Source organism: Watersipora subatra, chromosome 9, assembly GCF_963576615.1.
Source record: "Watersipora subatra chromosome 9, tzWatSuba1.1, whole genome shotgun sequence".
In the NCBI taxonomy this organism is placed as follows: domain Eukaryota; kingdom Metazoa; phylum Bryozoa; class Gymnolaemata; order Cheilostomatida; family Watersiporidae; genus Watersipora; species Watersipora subatra.
The window spans coordinates 54,375,147-54,402,478 of NC_088716.1; the positions used below are offsets into that span (position 1 = coordinate 54,375,147).

Below are 27,332 nucleotides of genomic sequence, written 5' to 3' on the forward strand. Positions count from 1 at the left end.
ATTTAACCTCATCATATTTCAATGAGTGCATAGCTTTATGACTCTGGATATTTCAAATAGTTTAGCACATAACTATTGTAGAAAATTTACTAATGCCCTTAGCAATAGAGCATGGCGTGATCATTTGTGTATGCCATACGTAGACTGCATCATTACGCTGGTTCAAGCAAACATACCTCAGAGATTTTTCAGAGTCGCTGCTGGAATAACTGACTTCCGGTGAAATTGGCGTCTCCGCATATCGATTGGCTACTGTTGCAAGACGGGCTCTTAGTTTCTCGCTTATTTTTGAAGTGTTGTGTGATGACGTTCTTTCTGGTTCTTTTTCAAAATACAGATGTACTCCACTATTCGACTTGGTCAATAGGTAGTTGTAACTGTTGCCCACTTCAACATATTCGTCATCACAATCCAGAGAGTCACTAGATACTTGTGTTTGTAAGGTCGGTAAAATGGTATGGTGGTTTTTATTGTCAGGACGTAGCGAATCACACGATTTAGATTTAATAAGTTGTTGCCTTCGTGAATGATCGTCTGAATGTTCACCCACATCTTCATGTGGGTCACTAAGAATGAGGCCAGAATCTCTTGAGCATGAAGAAGGGCTCATCTGTGTAAGTCCGCCTAATACTGGTGCTTCAGTGTCTGACAGCGACTCGAGTGAGTCATTGTATCTAGTATGAATTGTGTCCACGGTTCCAACCTCTTCAGTATCTGAATCAAGTGGTGCGATTGGTGAATGTCCAAATATATTTAGAATGTCCTCTCCGAATATCAATTGACACTGGTCTATGAGAAATTGCACTACAAGTGGCACAGTTTTGCTTGATGCCTCTTGTTCAGACATTTCTGCAGATTCATTCCATAAAAGACTAGGCCCGAGGCAAACAGCCAAGTTATAAGAGGTCATCAGGTTCTCATCGGATCGCTCAGCTATGTGGCTCAGAATGCAGATGATATACCTCAAGAGAAGTTGATTTCCTTTCGGCAACTTCTCGATGATTCTAATAAAAATAATCATTCTTTAGTGTTCTGTACCGTTAATTCAAAGAGACAGTTAATTCAAAGAGACACGGAGAGAGACAGAATGTCACTAGTGTCCAATAAGCACGTGAAATGGACAATCATGTAATCGTATGCCTTATTCATTTTTCCATGTCAATCGAATAGATAACATTCAAAAAAGCAAACATTTGCGAGACTTGAAAACACAAAAAGAATAACTCACTTTTGTAGCACTTTTATTTTATCCTCATCGTGGCTCAGGTTGATGGCATTTGACCACTGGTTGTAAAATTCTGAACAGCAAATTTTGCCAGGGAGCTCTCGAAGAAATGTCTAAAACAGTCATGTATGGAATAAATGTCTACAACTCCAATATATGGATGTCCAATGTATATCCAATACATTGGACATATGAACATAAATGTCTACGAGACCAACAGAAAGCATAAATTTTTACTGCACCAATATACAACATAGGTGTACATAAAGTACTGCTATAGCCAAGGAATTCACGCTATACATTTTTAAAAGGAGTAGTTTTTCCCTGGTGCTCAAGCTTGTTTACATAAAAATCAGCGGATTCATTGGATGTTTGGCAGTAGATGAAGGTTCGCTGAAGCAGTAGAACTTAAGCTCATTATCAGTGATATCAATAGCAGAGGCTACGGAGGCCAAAATGTATATTGATAGAAAGCAAGCTTGGTGATTGCATTGTTCTTTGCAAAACATGTGAATGACAGCGCTGTTGAAAAACGGAATCAATTATTGATAAATATGTTCAAGCAAATTAGCAATCATATAATTGTGCATTGAAGTCTGCCTCCAGTCATTAATCGTGTTGGAAATTGTCTACAGCGAAATATGCTAATTCCGGATGCATAGGGCTACCGATAGCAAGCCTGGAAAAAGCATGAATAATTTAATCCATGGCATTTCCCCTTGTTTGTTGCATCTTGAACCTCTCTATTTCTATTTTTAAGAAGTTGAATTCTTTTTTAAGCGATCTTGATCCACAATACCATGAAGCCATAATGCATTGCACAGTAATGGTAAGAAATTGACAGCTTAGGCAGGTCTTTCAACTCACTTTGAGTATTGATGCATAGAGAATGCCGTTATGACAACCTTTGCACCAGCCCTCTGGATCAGTTGAGTTCATAAATGCAACCATTTCTTGACATCGTTTCGCATTCGATGGTTTTCTGAATATCTCTGTGGTGAATGGGCCATAGTTGTACAAGTTTTCAAGCAGTTCCTGTGACAGAACAACATTTCAATCACTGAATTATGCGATTTATTAAGCATTGGTCTACCGGCATGCTTATGATCAGCCATACCTGATAACTAGTGGAGTGCATTAAGCCAATGACTGCTCTGCATGGTAATTTAGGCAGCTGTCACTTTTACGATATTAGACCAATCGAATTCAGGTGGAAGTACACCCGATGTTTCTCGAGGATGTGTACGTGCACTGTAGAACCAACCACTACTCCATGAGTGTGTATTAATAGCTCAGATTTGCAATTATTCTTGAAATGTCCACTGAGATTGCATATATAACTTTATCCTGTTTATTGTCATGACTTGAGCACAAACTAAAACCACAGACATTCTGATGTCTTTTATCTTTTAAGGTGGCTATTCCTTCGGTATATTAAATTTGTAAAAAATATGTCGTAAAACAAATATAGCTTTAGTTTGTTTTCTTCTAATCAGGAACTAATTTGGTTTCTGCTAAATAACTTTTGATAGAAGTCAGCTCCCTTGCCACCACAAAATCTCCATAAATAGATATCAAGAAGGAATTGGTAGTTTGAACTTGAACGCAATCTTACGCTGGAGAACAAATTAATTTACACAATGTAAACATTTGGCTAGAGTTGCTGACGGCAGAGCCGCTGGGTATAGCCTGTGAATCATTAGCTGTCGTAGCGATGGAAAACAGCAGTCTAACCTGCATCAAAGGTACCTAGTTTTCGTGGCTGAACGAAAATCAAACTGTTTTATTTAGACTACTACTAAACTTTCTAGCTGTACTCAGTTAATCTGCTCACGAGCTGTACTCAGTCAATCTGCTCAAGCTGCAGACTGGAACACACTTCAAGTGAAATATAAGAAACTTTGTGAAACGTGACCACAGCACCGGTTTTGGGATGGCTGTTCTGCAAAGTGTAATTAAAGAGAAAAGCATGAGTTAAACCTTTCCTTCTTGACTGATAAGTTACAATAAAAATCTTAACAATTTTTATTGTATGTTTTAAGTATTAATTGCATACTTTGTAGAATATAATAAATAATTTTACTATATTTATTTTCACGAAGCTTTATTTCAAACTGCATTTTATCATGCTAAATAGATTCATTCAATTTTTATTAAATCCAACTACTTTCTATACCTGTTGGGGTTCATTTAAAATTTTACTCACTGAAAATCATTAAGCCAGTCGTGACAAAACTACAGACTTAAATATCTACAGATTCTAATACATACATAAAAATTGCTATCATTCATTGCCAGTATTTATTGCTAGAGCCAATGCATGCGTATTTGCTCAATATTTCACCTGCCAAAGTGCTAACTAGCCCCATAAACTTATGTGGAAAAGTCTAAGAGCCTACCATAACTGGGGATGGGAGCTCTGGATCGCATATCTCATCTAGAGGGTGTCCAAAAATTTTTCCTTCAGATATGGAATTTGATCGAGGGGAATAAGGCAATTTGTTTGATGTCTTTCTAAAAATGTTGACCAGCTTTTTCTTCTTTGACTTCTGCGGTTTACGTTCTACAAAGAAATAAAGCAAGTGTGCTGAATAAACAAGTGTTTGCTGAGAATGACTTCTGATCATGAGAGGCCATGCCAAACATAGCCAGTATATGACCTTTTTATCCTCGCTAATGGTTTAACGAATGCGCAATACAGTCTTGGTGGTGAAATGATGAGAGTTAAATGATCGAGGGTACGCAGGAGACTTTGTTGAGAGCAAACAATCTGCCATAGCCATTAACCCACCCTCATAAAACTCTCAGTACTATACCACAAAAAATGTAAAACTCAGGAGCGTTCATTGTTTTCTATTGCTAATTGTTACCATTTGTATATCATTGATGTGATAGGATGGCAGGGGCATGTCATTATTGTTAGGATGGCTGCATTGCCCCATCCATCAAGTTTCAAAAGGCATAAGTAGATATTTTCAAAAGCTTGCTGCTGTTGTGAAGTACATTGGCACAAAAGGTAACTGGTTCCCTAACACTTTTGTACATTCTTAGAAGCTTTAAGGGTAATTAAAAGAGAGTGAAAGGACAAGTAAGAGTGAAGGATAACACAGTGTCATATACTCGAATATATTTCTAGAACAGCTTGACCATTCTTCGCTATTTGATCACCACATTTTCTCATAAGTTGGAGTAACTCGAGCCAAGACCTATAAGACATAGTGTTGGCGACACTCCGACCAACAATGTGACACATGTAGTACACGAGCTTTCAATTATGTTACTCGCGTACTCTGAAGAGCGTAGCAATGGTATGCACATCACGACAGCGCAAAGTCTAGTGATCAAATGCAGACTGGAGTCTTAGCAAAAAGATGGCAATATGATAGTGGTTATGACAAACTTGATTAAAGTGCAATAACGCAGCGAAAAGCTATTACACGTACAAGAATTGCGCGATTCCCAGGATCCAAGCCGGCGATTCCAATCATAGATGCTGTAGCCAAGGACTTTCGCCTGCCTTTTTAGCTCGCAGATATGTTAATTAGATGAGCCACAGTACAGCTATTATTTAAATCATGCCTTAGCCGAGTGTGGGATTATCTAGGCAACAGGTGTTATGCATTGTAATCGCTTCTACGGATGACATGAAAAAAACTTGCTGCTGGCCAGGACTGCTGCAGCTCGTCCTAATGGTGATCCATTTACAGGGGTAGCTAATCACGGTAAGCGCAGATTAGTGCCTGCCCTGTCTAGAAGTACTAGGCAATGATTAGTATGTCTAGCACTAGTAAGACCTCTCTCGTTACATCGCTGCAGTGCTGTAGTGCTGTAGTAGCGCAGCTCTCACATAACTAGTGTAGCCATCCTATGTCCTTACCAAATTTCATCTGCTTCTTGTTTTCTCTCAGTATAAACTGACACTTTATATTTGGATCCAATTCCTCGGCATCCCTGTCGTGACTAAGCTGGATGGCAAACGGCTGTTCATGACCTGCAATAATATATAAATAAAGTGTAAATAAACAGCGAGTTCAAACCTGGTCACTCGCTACCACATGTCATCAACTGCCAACTCTAAGGATCAGCTGACCATATTGCTGAGTGCACAACCCTGCTGGCATGAGCAGAAGCGAACAGCGACAGAAAAACTTGTATATCACAACTTTATGTTGAGCTCTGGCCATGTCAGCAGTAATGGCTGATATCACTTAGGTAACTTCTGGGCGTGGCCTCGCGAAGCGAACTCCGATTCAGAATATAAATAATAATATACAGGGAAACAAATACATTGAACTTTACAGAAATGTTGCTGGGCAAAATAAACAAATCATTTATCAAACATATCACGCATCTCAGTGCAAACAGGTAGACAATAACCGGAGAAACAACATGTTTGTCAATGCTCACAATTGTGTATCTCACTTAAGCAATGTTTGCCTAGTAGCATTATAGCCGTATGGTAAAGTGACTGAGCATTGTTTATTTTGTCTTGCCTATGCCCGGATAATTAAGCGAGAGAGTATAACAATGGAGTGTTTAGACCCGATAATGTATCTACTAGATATCCAAATGATATGGCAGCTGTGCCGCTAACAATCTGAAGATAGTCTAAAACACTTGTCAATTAATGAGATAGCCAGGAGTAACTGGGCAAGTAAGTAACAAAAGGAGTGCCTTAGAGACCTGAAGACAATGCTAATGAAATGCTATCAGTTATGCGGCTTGCATGTTTCTATTCTAGCCCAGATTTGCTCAGCTGTTGCAACTGTTTCTCTAAACAGGATCTGTGTGCGTGACTCAATACTCCCAATGTTATTGCAAGAGACAGGGCAGTGAGAGATAGTCTGAAATCTGCAATCGGAGTACTGGGCCAATATAAGCGCTGGATATGTGATAATCAAGGCTAGTCTTGGCATGATAAACAGCCTCGTGGCTGGGCTGCCAGCGATCATCATAGCAACCCTGGCAATGGGACGTAAAGCAGTCTGGAAGAAGTTAGCTGGACCATAAACTAAAGGTTACTCCGTGTCTCCAAATAATGGTGTAAGCGTTGCCAGCCGATGATTCTGGGCACATAACCAGCCCCCCTAACAAATACAGCCACTTGTTTTTACTACAACTAATGACGAGTAACTTGAAATGTTATGAAGTTTTTCAAACCTACTGAAGCATTTGAGGTGGTTTAGAAGAATGCTGAATGAAGAGAGAAGTACTTCATGTGGAGTACAAAAATACCAATAGCTTTATGATTTTTAAAACCTGCTGATGCATTTGAGACAGTTTAGTAGTGTGCTGAAGGAAGAGAGAACTACTCAATGTTAGAGTACAAAAGATAGCCTGAGTTTGTTAAACAATGAGCTCTATTTCAGCACCACAACATGTCAGCCTAGCAGCTTAGAGCTATTCGATGAAAAATCTGACTGAATTGATGACTTGCTGACAGAACAACTCAACTGCACTTTTTAAAAAAGTGACAAATGTCTTTCAAGATCTGTAGCTTGTTTGCACGCATAGCTAACATCGCATTGTACTCAGCACCACTATAGCTTGTTTGCCCTTATAAATGCTTCACTGTACCCGGCATCATCGTTACTCCAGTGACAAACAGAGAGATTGCTGACGAAAACAGCCATCAAAAGCTCACCTGGTGTGATTGGCGAGCCAAGCTCGTAGTAAGACGACTCACTACTGCTAATACTTCTATAGCTAATGTCAAGACTGCAGCCTAATCGGCTCAAACTCTTCTCTCTGTGTTCGCTTTTACTTCGACCCAATGTTGATAGAGACCGGCTAGTCCTCGACATGCCCTGCATTATCGTACTCATTTCTCCCGCTTTACGAGTTCGTAACTGACATCCAAAGTTGTAGAATTCTCTGATCGATAACTATTCCGCTATGATTCAATTTGGTCAACTACTCACAGTTACTTAAAATTCACACAAAACTGTGTTGTACATGATGACATTAGCTGCTGTGGCAAGCACCTGTCATTGAATGACCCATCTATGCAGCAATGGGCCAACAAGACTGTCCTATCAGAGCACAGTTGAATATGCTCTAGTGTCAGTCTCCTGCCTCACGGAATAGCTGGCCAATGAATCGTGAAAGACGGGTCATCTATCACCAAAGATCTTTATAAACAAAGGCTAAAGCTAGAATAGGAGCTTATGCAATAGACTAGCATTTTAATCGCGTGGTGCTAATCTAATTATTGAAAGTATTCAGGCAGTGTGTCACTGATAGCCCTAATTATTATAACAGTCTGACATCAAAAAGAACAATGCATCGAGGCTTTGTAATGTGATACAGTTGCATTTTTTCAAAGTCCAGCGGCAGCCAATAAAACTGAAAGAATATATTCATGGAAAAGTTTATTAAACACGCAGACCCTTTGTGGGACAATGATAAGGAATGTGCAGACTGTTTGCTCAGACATATTTGCTTACTGCGACGGCAGCCCGTAACAACAGCAAACTAATCGCAGTTGCGCTCTGTTCTCGAAATACCTACTTTTCAGTCTCTCAGCTTGGTGAGCATTCGCATCAACATGGTGACTGACAACACTGCATCCTTACCTTGTTCTTCTCGGCACATGGCCAACTGCTGGCCAGTTAAACTGCGAGTCCCATCAAATCTCGATGAACCGAACCGCTCAGATATCAGCTGCTTAAAGGAAGGTTCCGACTTGGTACGACTGCGTAGCCTCGGTCGACTTTGAATGCGCAACTCGGATAAAGGTACCTGGTCCCAATCCGGATCCCAATTGGAATCCATTTTACAGAATGTTGATTTGTCAACTTGACACTCGGGAGTCGCAACCACAATACACTGCAGCCGATGGCGCTACACCAGATCAATGAGGAGTTACGGAATAATCAACAGACGGACATAATAGAACTTTTGTTGGGCAAACAAAGTAGATTATTTTAGTATTTACTCTTCGTGTATTGCAAGCCTGAACAATCGATAGCCTAAATCTGTGTAGAACAGTATGTATATAATAGACCAATACTCCTTATCAATAACAAAGGAACATAAGAATAACAAAAGATGGACATTACTCCATGCGAGTACACAATTAGCTTTGTACCCAACCGCAGTCGACCAATGCAATGCTGTTTCACATATTTTTAGCTATAAGGGTCGTTTCACGATGAACAGGGCCATCCACAAGATGGCCGTAATAGCTTTCGTTTAGCAAGTGTTCTAGGAAACCAGCATCTTATAGTTTCCTAAAGCTGAAGAGGAGCTCAAGGAAAGTTAACACCATTGTTTAGATTGGCAATTAGTAATAGCTTGCTGTGACTGAGCAGAAATCTTGACAGCTTAACATAACATATCGTTACTTTCGCAAACTGCTCGCGAACCACTGATGGTCATGACTCTTGGAGATGTTTGTGTTGATGTTATGATAGGCGCAACATCCTTCAAAATAATGTTGAAAGAAAGCATCTCAAGTTTTATCAAGCTGCCGCAGGTCGAGTGATCCTGGTGCAGTTTGTACAATCGTCTGAAACTCATCCAACTTTGCCTTTGAACAGAGCGTATCTGCAGACGCATCGTATACGACTGCACCTGAGCGAGTTCAAAGATAAGGCTTTGAAAGTTGACAATTCAGAGCAAAACAAAAGCATGTTAAATATTAGAATTAGGAGGCTCCACGCACAATCAATCCGTACAATTTAGTCTCGGACAACAGCTCTACATTCATAATGCTATTGACAGTGTTGCCAAGCGGATTTTGCTAACGAATAGGGGGATTAGAGTATTCGAACAAAATTCCTCAGTTTGAGATTTCAAATAGCACAGTTAAGCGACCCTGATGGTCAAATTGTGTGCCAACTGCAAATCGGCAAACTGCTCTAATTCAACGACAAACAAAGAATGCAACCTTTGCTAAAGATAAACAAACAGCATGTGTTCCGGTAAGTTTGAAAGGAAAGCAAGTGCTTTCGTTTTAAAACTTTCCAATGCACTGACGCGCTAATCATCTTCTAAAAATTCACCATACGCACAATAACCCTATTGTGATTCAACAGCACGCAAAAGGTAAATAAATTCATTCATTCAATTCCCAATAATTCTGTACGCAATTCTACATTGCGTAATTACTCAATTGTACTACGAAATTCTCCCTAGTCTTTCCATGTAAGCTGTGTACAAACCCTGGAAACCTTCAGCTGTCAACAAAAACCACACCAATCACTTGTCACTGCTGCCAAAACACTGATGGCATAATTATCTCAATTTTGGTTGCCCTGCGAGGGTATGATCGCCTTTCCATAAGCTGCCAAATGGAATTTCAATAGATTTCCAGTTGTTGGTTTGCACTAACACGACAGCACAATGACTGCCATCATCTGACACATAATCAAACGCCAACCCCTACCATCCGCAAAGAGGGGCAAACCTGAAGCCTTAGGCCTACCTGAGTAAGAATCACTAGAGAGTCTTATACCACACGCCTCATCCGAGTCAGCCAAGTCACCATCGGGATATCTGTACTCGGAGTGCTCAAGGATATCCGTACAGCTTTTGCTTCTTGACTTAAGTGTAAAACGAAATCGCGCTGGTCGAGACATCGAGAGAGTAAGCGAGACAGTGTCGAACCAGCTGACTAGCTCGCCCTTTAGCTTATGACTTTGTGCCAGTGAGTTGCCAGTGAACGAGCATTATTGTTACGAATACTTTATCTAGCGCATCTCTAATCACCAACATTCATTCAATTCTCACAATGCTGTATTAGTCACTACCCTTAAGGCACTCTCACTGAATAGCGCTCAAGCACGGCTTGTTTTGTGGGGTGAGCCGTACCACCCTCACTAGCACGCCAAAGCTCTTGAGTTCCAATGGTTAGGGTGAACCACCAATATAGAATGCGCGGATCACTCAATACAGAATCCTTGCTAGGGCAAACTATGGCCGGCTTTCAAAATTCATTTTATCTACTGAATTAAGCGTCACCTCCTAAATGTTGAAGAAACGGGCTACTACACATTACCATGGCCATCAACGGCCTATTAAAAAAAAGTGACATTGCTGTGTCAACAACGTGTTTTAAAAAATGTTCAAGGAATCAGTTTACAAAGGAGACGACTGCTTCTATGGCTTCTATGGATTCACTGAGGTTTCCGTCACTGAAGATATAATATTTGTTTAACTCTAAGATGTCATATCTGTTCACTTCTATAAACACATATTTGTCCATTTTTAAACAGATGTAATCTCTGTTCACCTCTATTAAGATGTAATATTTGGACCCCTTTTATGAAGGCATAATATTCATTCACCTCTATAAAAATGCAAAGCCAGAGACAACCCACCCAACATTGTCAAATCCTTGGTTTAAACGATTTGTGAATGAACTAGTTTGTCACTCAGGCTCAGATGTTAAGCCTAGAGATATCTACCATCTTATTGATTCAACTCATCACTAAAGTAGCACAAGAATGAAAAATTCATGATGGTCACTGTAAGCGCAGTATTATGAAACAGCTGTATATCTCCTGTTCAACCAGATAGCGATGGAAACAAACTGAAACTATTAAAGAGCTATATTACTTTTAAGCTGTAATAAAATTGAGTTATTGACTGTTTACGCTGATCTAGTAGTAAATTTTATACAAATAATTTAGTCGCTGTTAAGTTAAAAACTTTAATGGTTTCAAGTTTCAACCTATAAATACAACAAAGAGGGTGTTTTTGTGCCACTCTAAATGCTTCTAATACTGGTAACCAAAGGAGATGCAGTAGAGAACAGTTTCTATTTGATCATGGTTACTCAAAATATTGTTAAATGTGTCTCTTTACTTGCGCTGTACTGTTCAATTTAACAATATAAAGAATTATAACATGAAAGCAAAATTTAAACAAACGAAAACTGCCTAAACGACAAATATAATGTTAAAAAACGTTTAAGTTTAGCATTGTGTAAATTGTTTTATTGTAACTATTGGCTAATTCTAGATAAAGATTCATGCTTGTTGCTATAGATAGACAATTCTAAATTGTTTCTTATTTCTCTCTTTTCATATTTCCATCATGTTTTTATGAAACATTCCGCCGAGGTATTTGAGGAAATAAAACGCTGGTAGTCATTATTAGTCTTACAAAAAAGAAGCAGAGTGCAAACTGTTGATGTAAATGCTATCATCTTCTATGGTGGAAGATTCCCAGTGATAAGTGATGATTGGTGTCACGCAGAGTTTGATAAAAACAAAATGGTCTTCTGATTGGTAAACTATTACAAAACTGACCAAAAAGAAAAGGATAAACACACAAAACAATCATAAAGAACCTTTGAATAAGCAAGCTGACTGGTGTATTTACTATTGTGGGAACAACAATTCATCATCAATCATCATGACGATTGGGTTTGGAGAATGAAAAACTAGTGAGTCATAAAACTAGCTCTCTACTCAGCCTCAGTTTCGCTCTTTCATCACAATCCTATGACCTTTGCTTGCTCTTACAATCCAAAAACAATAATTACCTGCTCAAACCTGCCGCCAATCCGTCTTATTTGAAAGAAAACTTATACAGTTTTGGTGCCGGCCAATGCAAATTCAAGCAACAGCAGAGCACTGCACATCAAATTCTGCAGGACCTCCCTCTCATATGACCACATGTATATTCACCTGTTTTGACCTTACTGTCAAGAAGGTACCAGTATGCCTGTCTGGCTAGCATCTAGACAATTCTACTGTCTGTCTAGGGTTGTTTCATAAATCTACTGTCTGTATACAAACATGGTCATGCCAGAGATGTTGGCAAATGACCAAATCTTCAGGGTGCAACATCTAAATACGTAGTAATAGGCGTCATATGAAACTCTATTAGAACATTGTCGAATGATTGTCTCCCCTGTATTAACAACTTGAGTATGTATAACTTATATTTGGCGTTGGTAATCATCATCAAAATAGTGTTTTTCGTTACGTGCCAAAAGAAAAAAAGAAACAAAATGAAAAGAACAGAAATCAGTAATTATTGAGTGAGTTGAACAAGAGGGTTTTGAGAGTTGGTAATCTAGTAGTATTTCGGAGGAGTTGGGATAGTAGATTGTTGGTTGTATTAACAGAACGTTTATAAACCTAAACATACGACGGTCGATGTGGTATGTTATTGGGTACAGTATGAGACTCACCGAACAGAGGGTAGACGGAATCGTCTTTTGTAGACAAAACCCAAAGCTGATAGTCTGCAGTGGTGCCCATCTGTAATAAATCAGAGAATCTTCAATGGTAGCATGGGCAAATATAGGTAGATAGCTCACCAATGCTTCCGTTGTAACAGGACCTTGGCAACCGACTAATAAACACAGCCACTGTTTAGCCGACTGTATCTTCTGGCTACTTGGGTTACCAAGACACTATGCTGACTTCATTGTAAAACAATAAGATTTCTGGATTAAGGTTAAATTACCATACACCACTGCGGCAAGACGACTTCTTACAATATCTGTTTACAATCTTTGGATTGATAGCGTGAAAGCACATTTTACTCCAGAAATGATATATCACTCACCACAAATAAAACATTAAAGGCACGTGCTCATTTACAAGTAAAGAGTTGGGTCTGCCAGATTAGGTTACATGGAGTTAATGGTGCAACTCGACTCATTGGAGTTGCAGTTCTGCACACTGCCAACACAAATTGGATCACATTTCGCGTGTGTCAAGAAACATTTGGCCAACAATACAGTATCAAATGCCTTGACCTTGGTACCGCAGCTGCCTTCTTTGAAATACAACTTGCAGCTAAGAATAGCAGAAGCTCAGTCCGTAACTCAGCAATGAGATAATGGCAGACGACTGTAGCTGTTGCGATGTACGGTTTTAGCAAGGCGATTTTGTAGCTTTGATGACAGATTTAATACATTGCTCAACAAATTTTGATTTTACAAAATTAAAACAAAACTACAATGAAAAATGTTTGTAAAACTCCTACAGATAGCTGTCACCACCCTGTAGCAGGAAACTCAAGAGCCGTTCAACCTACCTGTATTTGAAATGACTCGACTGCCTGATGAAGCAACTCTTTCGCGTCCGCTTGTTTCCTGATGGAAGTAATCTTGGTTACATGTTTCGAAGCATCGACAATTTCTACATCCAGGCTGGTCGATGGCTCCTTGCTCTGTTCTTCATTGATCTGCCTAAAAAGCAAAGAAAGTGAACTTATGGTTAGTGAAACCGCAGGGTATGGACCACGAGGAAAGACTCACTAAAAAAGGATACAGCAAGTGATTAATTAAACATTTTTAGCCATGTATTTCATAACTGTGTCTTGTCATTATATGTTGAAATGCAGTGCGAGGAGTGAAGGAATAGACCAAGGGATGATGACATGCTTAAACAGTTAAGATGAGTATATCATGGTGCGTCAATGTTCAAGAGTGCATCACAGTTGGCAAACATCGGCAACAGACTGAGTAAGCTGGTGACATTTTCTTGGCACAAAAAGGTATCGTCTACGATACAAATTTATTCTAAAAAATTTCGATACATCTACAGATTGACCAAAATATAATCATGAACAGACGTCGCAACGTACGACCGATAACAATTGCATGAATACAATTTTTGCAACGCTGTTTTAAAGAGTAATGCTCTGATGAAATATTGCTTGGTGAAAAAGGTCAAGTGTGAAATATCACTCCTAAATGTTGCCAAAGCACTCATATCATCATCATAATGGCTGAAAATTTTAAATAATAAAATATTTTTTTCAAGTGATGAAAGCAAAAATAGAAGAGCAAATTTTTTTAATGTTGTAATCCACACTGCTGACCTCTGCAGTTGTTACATCACAATTCAATTACCCTTAAAATGGTACATCAGTCGGGCAGATTAAAAAAAGGTTCATGTTACAACATTTCATGAACTGACTGACACGCTAATTTTAAATTTTAGTAAAATTGATCATGTAAAAGATCGACCTAATTTTAGTCATAGGCAGTTGCTATTTGTGTAACTTTCAAGCTATTTCTGCGGACATCGCTTTTCTCATGTAGCACAGTGCATCAGCCTTGGCTTGACTGGAAAATTCTATTAGCTAGTTGAGAACATCCAAGCAGTGCTGTTCATCAAATTTTGAAAAGATTGCTAAAGAATTTATTAGAAACTGATCAGGATTTTGGTACAAAAAATGCACCCATTTCTAGTCTGACCCTCTGCTCACACACGAGTGCGACTAGTTCTTGTGTCACTTCAAAATGAACGCATTTTTGTTAAGAATGATTTGTTTGGTGACATTCCGAGGTAACGCCTCGTAGTCGGACACTAAATACTATAATGCGTTTTACCCGCAGGCCGTGTATATGAACAGTAAGCCGAGAGAAAGGCACCTAATGAACCAAGTTCGCTTGACTCAAATGAGCGATGACCATTAACAAATTTTCTTGACGATATTCCGCTTCTAGAGGAGAAATAATTTTGTGCAACAATCTTATTTGATACGTGTAATTACATGTGTGATTTTACTGTCCCGGCACTCGGCAATAACAAGATGGATAGTACAATGCCAGGATGTGACATCGATGGTAGATCACTGGTGTGTGAAGCAGTAGAGGGTCAAAGAGGTTTAAGTTGAAATTAAAGCAATAATCAACAAGTGTGTAACTTCAGGGATTGTATTCGTCTCTCACAGTAATTATCGCTTGTTGACAGATGAAAAGCGACCGACTGCCTGACTAGAGTTTATGAATATTGCTTTCCCTCAGCCATAGTCAACAATAACTTGCGAATAATCTACGAAAGCAAATATTGGTGTATATATAATATTATTGACCTTCTCACATAAATCATCATATATTCTCATGTCTACTGAGAATTTGCAGCGGTCAATGAATGATTTACGCAGTGGTGGGTGTAGAATATGCAAAAAGGAAAGTTATATCGCGAGTTTTACGAAACGTGCTAAATGAAATTGAATGCCTTAGAAATTTAAGAAAATCTAAGCTAAACCCTAGTTTAGATACATATACTTGTCAATAAGTTAAACCCTGTTTGCTTTGTTGCCAAGTCAACTAGAAAATTGATGATGGAATTGTCTCCTCCCAAGGATTGACTTACTTTTTGAGCTTGTCTTCCCAGCGATCTTTCAACTCTTTAGATGTAAAGGTCGCAATGTAATTTGTAGTAGGCCAGCCAATGACAAAAGACTTGACAGGCTCGAGATTCCCGACTTCGCTGACTCCGGCGACACTTTCACCGATCCAAATATCAGATACCAAAACCCGGTTTTTCAGTTTATAACTTGTTGAAGACCTAAAAAAGAATTAACAATTTGAGTTTCTATAATGCATTATGTGAACTAATGAAAGTACTTTCAGATAATTTAAAAGATTAAGAGTTGTCAATCCAGGCAGAATTAAGCCCTTACCTGAAAAATCATTGGAGAATGTACGCACTTGACTAAACAAACAAATGTTTTGTGGCATTTAAAAATACGATATTTACATAAATTGCATTGATTATCAGCACTTTAAACTAACACTGTCAACTTGCATCAAAACTGTCGCAAAGTAAACCAAAATAGAATTTTTTGTCTACCTTTGCTTGGCGATGAACAGCAAATCATTGAAGAGAAAAAGGTATCGGTCTTGGGTTTGCATGCCGGCAGTCAGTTGGACAGGAGACTCAAAAATAAACCTCCGTGAAATACATTCAGCAGAAGTTGGAAGATCTTGTGATAGTTTACTACTCCCACTTTCAACTACAGTTGCACTGCGGCGAAAGTTTTTAAGTAGTATTTGACTCGGAGCAGAACGACGCCTTCGTGTTTTTTTGACCTCTGGAGTAGAGAGTTCTAAATCATCATTTGGAAAAAGCTTCTCAATTCTTGAGAGGGTGCTTTGCTCATCCATCTGCAAGAGAAACAGCTAGAGTTATCATCTCATTACACTGGTAGACAAATCACCAATCAATGTTGAGTCTGCGGATAATCAGTGTGCAATGAGGAAAGGTAAGCTCAGTTTTCCATAATAAGCAATTGATGACGTTTAGTGAAAAGGCTTCCCGTGGTATCATTGTGATAAAGATGCCAGACATCCTTTCCATCAAAACTCCTAGCAGACACTTTCAGTAAAAAAACACTAGCCATATACAAGAGGACAGGAGGTTGAACCTGCAGACTGCGCCTGCCGTGGTGAAATCTGTTGGCTTGAATGGTACAGGCCACTTCGGTTTACTGGTGAAGTTCATTAGCAACGTGTTACCAGCGAGCCAACAGACACTAGTAATAACTAACAGATAAAATAACTATCTTATCGAGGAAATTCCGAAACAGTCTGATGACACTTATGGTTAAAGATAAACTCACACAAAATTTTAAATGTAGTAATTTTTTTTAGAAAGTATCATGATTTTTCTATCATTTCGATTGTTTTTTATGTTTGATGTGATCTGACTGTTCAGATGTTTTTAAATTATAATCGACAAAACTTGATCGCTCAGATCAAGCAAAAGTGCAATATGATGTCTACAGTTGCAAAGCGACTGATCAAATGGAGACCAAACTTGGACGCTATAGCCGAAAACAACTACCGTAACAATAACAACTAGTGACATCATTCCACATGTATTTTGTTTATGAAAGTTTTAATTTTAATAAAGTTTTGTCGATTTTAATCTTGAACTATTCAAGCAGTCAGATACCCTCAAACTTAAAAAACAATCACAAATTATAGAAAAATACCAGTACTTTTTCATAAAAACTATAAAAATTTAATTTAAGTTCATCTTTAATACTCCTCCAATAAGGTGCTCCATCGCTGGCACAAGGAATTTTGATGTAGTCAAATTTTAACTTGTAGATAGGTAAATTTAATGCAGGAGTTATTGTAGTTGACATACAACAATGTCTTTACACCCGTTAATAGGATGCAAGCGATACTTTGTGTCGTCAGTTCGGGTTAAAAGGCCTTCAAGGGTCACATACCAAATATCTTTTCTTTGGCTGCTGTGTTTATTATGATAAAACTGGAAAACAATGTAATGAGGTCTGTGATTTTCTACTTGACATTCAGATAACCCATTGTTAGATCATAAGAGCATCAAATCATTGATCAGCTTAACAATGGCACGTATACTATTACTAAAATTGGACACATTTTACAGCGAAAATCTGTTTGAAATGAGATCTCTGGATTCCGATCTTCCATCGATGTGTTACGTACAGAACCTTTTCGACGCCCTCTAGAAATATTTTGCTAAAAATATATTGCAAATGGATCACACCGGATTGTAATGATTAGCAGCTCTTCCTTTTTTGTGATGATAAAATCTTGAGACTCTATATCACTAGTAAAACATTTTGCTGTAATAGCAGGAAAAAAGTTTCTGCAGACTAGCTAAACCAGTGAGGTCAAAAACACAGCCAATATTATATCTCGACTCTTTATCATCAATAGGTGATTCGATAATGCTGCATGAAAAGATAAAACATATGAAGGACAATGGTTTGTGAAGTTATCAATACTTGAACATCTTATCAGCCGGATGAAGTACTGACATTAGATATGTGCTGGATAAACTCGAGTGCTGCAAAATTAAACTAGGAGTTGCGCACTCTTGTACAACGATGATATTGTTTGACTGCGCAACTTGCCGATCATATTTTGTCAACTGTGACCATAACAACATCAAGTAACCTATTTATAGAATTTTCTGGTGAAACGGTATTTAAAACTAAATAATCCGATCATGCAGTCGACTAGTCGACTAGTACAACTGTTATATCAAAGCATGATCATAACTGTGTGACAAAGCTGATCAAGTTATCTATGTATCACGTACAATGCCAATACTAGGGTAAGTGCAAATGAGATAAGACTGTACCCACAACATATTGCCTGCCAGGCAGCATTTCACATGGGAAGATGCTGCGCTGTTTCTATTTTTGAATTGTTAGGCTATTTATTGCATCAAGTTTCAATAACCTTTGCCAGTCTAAATAAGCCATTATGGAGTAGGTAATTACAGCATAGTTAGGACAAAGGACAGAGTTCTGTCAATGTGGAGGTGACTAACCAGGAGAACACAATTTCTTCAACTAGAGTTAATGACTACAACAAAAGAAATGCGGTTCAACTCCCACAACAAAGGAAATTCGAAAGAAATATATTATACTTATAAATGTGCATTTTAGGAGCACATTTATGCAGATTATATTGCCTGTCAACCATACGTATGTTATGTGATGCAACCATATACCATCTGGTAATTGCCTACACATATGTGAAACTTGCAGCACACGACTCCATGACTCTGTTTGAACTGAACTAAAATTATCCATCAACGTTAGCAAGAGATCACGCTAAAATTTAATAGCTTTTTATAATAACAGATAATCGAATCTTTGTTCAATAAGTACAATTGTTTGTTTTGAACAATTTTAACAAAGTTTATATCGTATGCTTACGTTATTGTTTTAAAAATGTTTTTAGAATGAAGTTGAGATGTTTGTTTTAACGGTGAGTTTCCCAAAAGTTAGGAAAAGTAAAATGAATGTTGGCTGCCATCTAAACACAGTTGAAGGCATCTCCGAATTGGTTTATTGAATAATAGGTGAAAGCAAATGCCATACAGCTGCCAGCTCTGATCATACAATTTGACTAGCATGTCGAGGTGACAAGCATGACATTTAGGTTAACATGCCAAATCTAGCAGAGATGTTCGACTGTGGCAATTGCCAAGTATCTCGAAAGAGATAGCTGAGCAAAAGCTCGGAGAATAAAGGCATAGGAACACTACACAATCATGTCGAGAGAGTGGAATTCGCCGTGATGCGGCAAACCTCGTAAAAATTGAACATGCAGCGAGAAAAACTGAGTTGGAAAAGTTTCTGAACTAAATTTGACGGTCCGTCATGAGCTCTCAAATAAAAACTTTTGTTCACTTGAAAAAAATACACTTAAACTTTTGCCCAAAGTGCAGCTAGCAAAGACTACTTACCCGATCAGATAAGCTGTGACTACGAAAATACGTTCCATTTTTGCGTACCATTGCTAAGTTGCAAGCTAGAGAAGCAGAAGTTGACCATGTAACAAGAGGCACGACCACCAACTGGTAGGCAGTAAGTGAGACAGGCTTGGCCTATGCACTTTGCGTGTAGTTCACTGGCCATATAATACCTGGCACTATCATTATCTCAGACGCAGAAGTGCGAAGGTCAATAAGAAAATCTCGACTCCGATAGTATCAAACACGGCTAACATGGCAATCAAACATTAAAAATATCAGTATACAACATTGCTATAATAGTAGCTTAATCGTATAACTCCTCTGTTCAGCATCGATTTGTACGAAAAATGAAGCGTTTGTAAGGTTTTTGAGCGGTGAAACAGCTAAGTTCATCTGCCTAACTTAATAGGTAATTATAGCTAGATGGTTCTGATTGATGAGATCAAGGAGTTTATAAGTCAACGACACATACTAGCTCAGCTGTAACCTCTCAATACCACCTCTCAGATATACCTCTAATTGATACTTTCACTAATTTACTCATTTACATACGTTCCTTATCGGTGAGCTTACCCGAGTCGCTGATCTTTTAAACACGAGCGATAATCGAATAAAGAAGTTATACAAACACTTGGTTTCCTTCATGTATTCCTTTAGGCCATTTGAGTACGATTTTCATGTTGGATTTGTTCAACATGCATAAAAACAGTATTTAAAACCATTTTGCACAAACAATGAGATACAACTATTTTTTTATAATAAGGCCAGTCACAACGAGCTATCGGTACACAGGTCTGAATCCATTGTGAGCATCACTGTAAGAATTGCTAGAATCATGGTGACATTCGTAAAGCCTTCAGAGATCGATTGCACACACAGAGGTGTTGGGGCGACTCGTAGAGAGCAAGTAGAGAGCAAGTACAGAGGAGTACCTCGTTAAAAAGTTCATTTGAAACACAGGTTTTTTAAACTTTTTATGGTATACAGTCAAACATGGATAACTCGCCCTTGGATAGCTCGAACTCATGGTTACCTCGAATGGTTTTTTTAGTCCGTTCCCACGTAATGATAAATTGCTTTAGATAACTCGACTTCAACTTTGTTAACTTGAACAGTTTTTGCCCAACGGCTACCGAAACGGTTGTTATCGCTTTAGAAAATCACTTTATTCCAAGCTATAGAGGTAAACCTCAACTTTTCTTAGTTCATAGGCATCGTTATTACCGTCATCGGCAAAATATTTTTGTCAACGACTTTTCTAAAGGTTTGATGAAATTTGATTTTTACTAAACATCCGCTTAGCGATGGCCCTTCGGAAGCAAGGAAAAGTGAGGTAACCTTCACATTTTGCAGCAATGTTACATGCATATGTACCAAGTCGCAATAAATCTATAATATATAAATACATCTATGATGAGATATAAACCTTAGGTTATTGATAAAGGTTGCTAAAACTGAGAGGGGTTGCTGAAACTGAGAAGGGTTGCTAAAACTGAGAAGGGTTATTAAAACTGAGAATGGTTGCTAAAACTGAGAGTGGTTGCTGAAACTAAGAGAAGTTTATGAAACTGAGAGAGGTTGCTGAAACATGGAGATACTACTATCTACCCAAATGATTGTTATTTTGAAGGTTCTTTAGTGTTGAAGTGATAATTTCACTCAAGAGGCCTTACTCTAAAGTTAACAAGGAACATCCAGTCTGTGAGAAGAGAGAGTGGGATACATCCTATATCAGCATGCATGTACCTAGCGAGTTGATTAAAAATAAGGGATTTGGTGAATAGTGTGAAAAGAATGCTAGAAAGAATGCCTATCACTAAGAAAACAGAATTTTCCTATCACCCATTGTTGTGTCATCCACATGCGTTGCATGGCTGCTTTTGAAATCAAGCGTTTCGTAAGTTCAAAAACAAGAAAAACTATCTTACAGAGGAGCTGTAAAATCACTCACTGCTGCCATTCCCTAAAAATAATGTTCCAGATGTTTTTGATGAAAGTCCAATTTTTTTGATAGATCCTTTGAGTAATAAGATAGCAAAAGTTGGTTTAAAAGTGCTGCTATAAGTATATTTAAAGAAGCTACTGACAGGATTTACGTAAGCAAGCTATTCTGAGGCAATGATTCGATAAAGTCTCCAGACATATATACTAGTATGGGATGTCTTCTGAGATGTTTGACTGGAAGAAGTGCCAGCTATGTACCCCTAACAAGAGTAGCTAGCAATGTTCATACTGGCAGAACAATGCAGACAATGAGGTCCAGGGTTCACTGCAATAACCCTCATAAAATCAAAGCTGCTGACAGACAAGTTAACCTATAACACATCAATGCATTGTGGAAAATCTGTGGGTTAGTCGACATTTTTGGCATGAGGTTTTAGAGCCTGTTGTTTATTTGGAAAGAAGCAAATACGACTCCAGGTACATTTAGTGGCAGCACAGTACGACCATACAGTACAGCAGTATAGTACGGCATCGCTATACGGCAGCGCAGTACAGCAGCACAATATATCAGTCCAATATGGCAACCTAGTACGGAAGCCCAATTGCACATTGCAATAGACCTACTACATATGTAATTGCATGCATGTCCAAATCACTTCATGACTTTCATGTCAAAATCTTAGTTTAAACTCGTGAAAAATGAAGTTACTGATAATTCATGTTTAAAGCATCTAGGACCATAATAAGGCCATAATAAAATCATCGTTGGTAAAGAATGTGTAGATACAAGAGTTGAAGGGATCACAGTTTTGCGCGATTAAAAATAGCAATTCAAGTTTTGCTTCTATTCCATGTTTATGATTTACTGCCTCTGCATATTTCTGTCAGCAACAATTTCAACAAAAAATAATTTTTTTGAAGTTGTGCTAAAATTAAAGACTCCGAAGTCATTGAGTGTGTTAGATGTAAATGAAGCCGTAAGTGGCTGTTTGAATTTACCTACGAGTCTAAATTTACCTGCGGCTCAACAAAAAATTGCCTAGTTTAGCCAGTTGGTTTGCTTACAGAAGTCTGCCAGCGCGCTCTGCCACAAGGCAGCATTAATATGATAACTAATATATAGATTTATGGCATGAACTCAATCATTTCTTGAAACTGCGTGTCTTGTTTGCAATAGAGAAGTGCTACAGATGTGCTCTGAACCACTGACAGAGCATCTCAGTTTGTCAGCCGTTATAGATTCACAGGCAGTGCTAGAGCCTGCACAGGCTGCTGTTACCAGGAAGTAATGAAGTACTGTAATATTTTATGTTACCTTTGCAGACACGAGAACACTTTTGTCTTTTGTTTAGTTTATGTAGCCAGAGTCATGACAGCCACTTCAATTAATGGATGATAATCTCGGTCAGAGCTAGTCAATAGATCTATCACTCTACTTATCCAATTTGTGACAGGAACTCAAATGACGGGCTCTTTGGATTTACTCCAAAGCATGATTACATTACGTAAACATATTGAACACTTTTCAAGTGCCGCTTTTTGCCAAAATCCATTATACTTGGCAAGCCGTCGACATAGCAATACAGAAAGAAAATTCGCTTTATGCTGTTATAACCTACCCGCTTTCTACCGAGCAAAGCACCATCCGAAAGTTGGCGGCCATGGTTGGCGAAGAAGAATCCTGGCCTCCTCGACATACGAACACGCTTCGGAACACGAATTAAAAGCAAAAGGCACAAGCGGAGCGTGTCTAGCTATGAAAACGCTACTAGATTTGCCAGCTAATGGCAGTGAAATGGTTTACACTCTTCTTGTTTGTTACAACATACGGGTGGTCAATCGAAAACAAACAGTTATTCACGCGCAACGAAGAGTTGTGGCAGAACATTTTCGTTCATGGTAATAAATGATGACATAGTTGGCAGTAGGCGACGTGACACCGAAGGCATGCTTGATTTGAAACAAGGAAAGTTTAGATGATGTTGAAAGAAGAGATACGCTGTAAACAAAGCTCAGAGGCTACTCATTAATGTGAAAAACATCATCACCAAAGTATGTGCTGCCTATACATCTGACCTAGTAAGTGGCACACGATTGTACCACAAGGAGAACAAAATTAATGCAATAGGCACTATATAGCATGTCATTGGCTGTGTTGTGATCAACAGCTGTTGGCAAGTTCTCATAAAACTCACGAAAATTGTCAATTTTTATAGAATATCTATCTGACTGTTTTCAAGTCATTTACTCCACCCTCTTTACAAACATTATTCAATTTTAAATCTCTGATAGACCAGTAATTGGCACACTTACCTTTGCTGATAAAGAGGTGAGTATATCTAGAGGTGAGTCGAAGAGGCCGAGTACACCACACAGTTTTTCGCGACTAAGCAGATGTGTCGCTACGGATAACAAACCGTACTATGGTGTTTTGTAACAAAAATATTGTAAAGCATTTTTCGTTATCCATCTTATAGATTGCGGATTGCAAACAATAGCTTTAACACGGGGAGGTAGTTTACAAACAACCGCAAATAAAATAGAAATTTATTTGACAACTGATCCTCTGAAAAACAATAGTCGCAAACAATCTCGTCAGGCTATTCAAAAGAAACCATCTGCGGAGTTTACCTCTAAACAGAAATAGTCGCTTCACATAACCATGATATCCTTAGGCTCAGATCGCCCAGTAGCTATAGTAATCAACCAGGGCATTGTTTTAATAACGACCTCAAGTAAGAGATATTGTATTAGTCGGAATTCAAAGTTGACAGTAAATATTATTGAGATGGAGCCGAGTAAACATGTGCCTCATTGTATGACATTTGGTAATACCTACAGACTGCAATGTTGCGTATCATACCACCGGATTTGACAAAAAGTAGAAAGAATTGGATATGTTTGAGAAAAGTGCATTTCTAAAAAGATTTCTGACAAACCTCGGAACTCTCTCTCCGTTTTGGCAGCGTGATGCCGACTCCAAAAACCAGATTGTTTCACAGATGTGCATTTGAGAAACGCACTATTATGTTGGTAGACCTTTTTAGGTGGTTCCACTTTGAAAGAAAAGATCTCATATACAGATTTAAAACAGTAATAGGAAAGATAATAGCGCACATCAATTTGATTTGATATCGTAATTGAAAACTATTAGCTAGATGATTGCAACTGTTCCCATCAATCTCCACACTATACTCTGACCTTGTTTCTCATGTTAGTAGCAGGCGTACTAGTTACTTCTGCTTTGAAGTTTTGTAATGAAAAACAGTCGCGTTACAAAAAACCTGACTGAATCAAATGATATACTTTTCACTGCACAGATTACATGACTAGCAAGCGAAGAATGTTGCAATGATTGATGGTGGCTAAAAGGGAAGATAAGCTAAGTTTAGATGTCTGCTCATTCTGCTGTCTGAGTAAAGGAGTAGCTAGTCAACCTGTGCTCGGCTAGGAGCACTCGGAAGATACATTTGTTGCCTCAAACACTAAGCTAAAGTTTCTTCCCAACGATCTATTCAATTATATTAAATATACTTGATGCGCTCAGGGCTATTTTCTGCAACCCTTCCTATTTTTATTTGTTACAAAGATATATACTGAATTAAGCTTACTATTTCCAATAACTTCTTCAAAACGCAAAAGGTTTTCGCCATCAACATCATTAGCGAAGGAGACAGAGTCTCCTGCTCAAGTACCCCTAAGTATCACCACCATGTTATGGTTAGTTGTTATCCTGTTGGACACATGCACCAAATATACTGGAGAAAACCATTAGCAGGTATTCTGTATGTTTCTGTGACACGGATAATGCAGATTTGGAGTTGTCTGCACATCGAGTTACTGTAAGATGTGTTTCAATGGTCATTCGCGTGTAGCAGATTAAAACGAATGCTTCGTTAAAAAGATAAGGATTCCTCCACTAGAGATTATAGCATCGTATTCGTAACTGCTCAAATCAAAGTATGAACGACTAAAATTTAGAAAATTTTAAAAATGGAATGGCATGCGCGTCATTTTCTCGCGCATTATTTGCATGTGCTGCTTGCATCTTTTGCAAACATGAAAAAATTGATGAAAATTTGCATGTAACAAAACTTGCTTAGTTTGTGGATTTTTGCAGTTTTCATCGTGCGGGTTAACCGCATCCTAAAACCATAGTGATAGCCACCTTTTAGCATCATTGTCTGATCTACTCAGTTCATCGTTCATGTATAAGCATTGCTATGCTTCAACTATTTCTTTATCATTAGTTCCTTGCTGAAGACCTAAACTAATATCTGAACTTGTATGACCAGTTTAAATGGAATATACACAACAGATAAAACTCGTCGAGTGTAAACATACCAGCCATTTGGTAGAAGCAATGTTTTGACATACATATCTTTTGTAGTAAGAAAGACAAGATAAGAATTAAACCTCTAATTATTTGGTAAAAGAGTTGAACAGCAATATATGTAAAACACTATGTTTTAGGATTCTTGTACGGCATAATTTGGAAACATTTTTTGTTTTAAATGAAATTATTGTGAATAAAGTGATATGTATACACAGGCATAGTCTCTAACAATCAATGGTGTCAAACACTACTGGACCTGTGAAATACTGGAATGATTTACGCATGTTATTTAGAATTGTCTACCCTGAAGATAGACAATTTGTGTATTTGAGTAAAACCATAAGAAGTTGTCTACTCTACATTTCTTCTCTAACCTGCTTACAGATGCAATCTAGAAGGGCAAATGAGGCACGTTTACATTGATTTTTACTGGTTGTTGTTAATATCTATCTTTGTTCTCTGTGAGATGAAAAGATGACACCGTAAATGTTCCACTCAGCAACACTACCTAATTCAACTTAGTCATGCCACTTCCTTTCAAAGTTTTCATGGCTAATTGAAACATGAAGTTAATTATTAGTTGCGATGCCACGAATTCATTAACTATTAGACGATTCCCAACAACATCAAACGTGGGGTGATCGTCTATCATGACATCAAACGAGAAAAGAATAATATGACACAATTATAGTAATGATTACCTCACTAATGTGATCGTTTGACTCTGCATGCTTTAATTTGTTGATTTCTGCTTCCACTTGGGATAATTCTAGCCTCTGTACCTGCAAAAAACCATGAGTGCAGTTTTACTGATCTCTTGTCATACACTATAGCGTAATAATAGCGGAATTTAATGCAAAAAACAAAGGGTAATACAATTGCCATACACTCTGGAACAACTCAAGAAAAACAAAGATATACTCAAAGATTATTTTGTTACAATTTTGGTCTTATTCAAACTACAAATTTGAATCCCTTGGTCTGACCGATAAGCTGCCGAAATATTTTTGTAGCTCAGTAAGCAACACTTTGTGTATGCGTTTATGGTGAGAAGTTAAGAAATAGGCAGCTTTTATATTTTAGTACCGACAAAAATACAAGTGTTTGAATTTGTTGGTCAGTAACATGTAAATAGGTTTCATATAATAAAAAAGAGTTATACTCATAATAAAAGTTGATGAATTTTGGAACTATTATAGTATTATATATAATTATATATATAATATTATAATATCATTTGTATTGACAAACAGTGGCAAGCCATCGACTTAAATTTTTAACATTGCATATCAGGATGTGGGAGAACAACATATCCTTAGTTATCTTAATAACCAGACTAGCTCTCGTGGTAAACATTGGGCTATTTTAAATCGAGTTCTACGAAAGAATCAGACAAGAAATAAACTACATCTTAATAATACTTTGCTCACTACATTGTTTTAGTAAATGATCAGTTACATAACTACATATCACGACAAGACTGTGGTTGTTATTGACATACGCTACTGTTGTATAATGAATAAAACTTATGTGTTTTCTTGAATAAAAACATTTGTTTTAAAAGCGCTGAAAAATGCATCTAGCATTTCAAACTTATGCTTGTTATCAAACCAGCCTATTAAACCAAACCTAGGCGTCTCATTTGCAGTCATAAATAGAAATGTACATTCTATGAACTTTGGTTTTAATGACAAGAGCATAACACTAAATACCAAATGTATACAGCAGGCAGATAACCTTTTGTAGTTAATGAAAGAGATAATGTGACAGGGGTTGTTGGGGAATAAGGAATATCAAATTCATTATTCAGTGACCGACAACTCCCTATTTGAGGTTTTACCACAACATTATCTATGATTAGTGT

At 37.9% G+C, this 27,332-nt stretch overlaps 1 protein-coding gene across 3 annotated transcripts in view; it reads right to left on the reverse strand.

Moving 5' to 3' along the window:
• The window catches only part of LOC137403771 (rho GTPase-activating protein 20-like), a 42,964-nt gene that overhangs the window by 1,862 nt on the left and 13,770 nt on the right, over nt 1-27,332 (reverse strand). The window contains exons 3-12 of one of the 3 annotated variants that reach the window (XM_068089807.1): nt 26,170-26,250; nt 15,778-16,091; nt 15,298-15,492; nt 13,226-13,379; nt 12,372-12,441; nt 5,103-5,216; nt 3,625-3,788; nt 2,093-2,260; nt 1,229-1,338; nt 177-1,004 (exon numbers count right to left, since the gene is read on the reverse strand). In XM_068089807.1, coding sequence (XP_067945908.1) covers nt 177-1,004; nt 1,229-1,338; nt 2,093-2,260; nt 3,625-3,788; nt 5,103-5,216; nt 12,372-12,441; nt 13,226-13,379; nt 15,298-15,492; nt 15,778-16,091; nt 26,170-26,250 — 2,198 coding nt within the window. Of the gene's footprint in view, nt 1-176; nt 1,005-1,228; nt 1,339-2,092; nt 2,261-3,624; nt 3,789-5,102; nt 5,217-12,371; nt 12,442-13,225; nt 13,380-15,297; nt 15,493-15,777; nt 16,092-19,179; nt 19,246-22,751; nt 22,909-26,169; nt 26,251-27,332 lie in introns of those variants that run through there. The other 2 variants (XM_068089808.1, XM_068089809.1) reach the window with 2 other exon arrangements.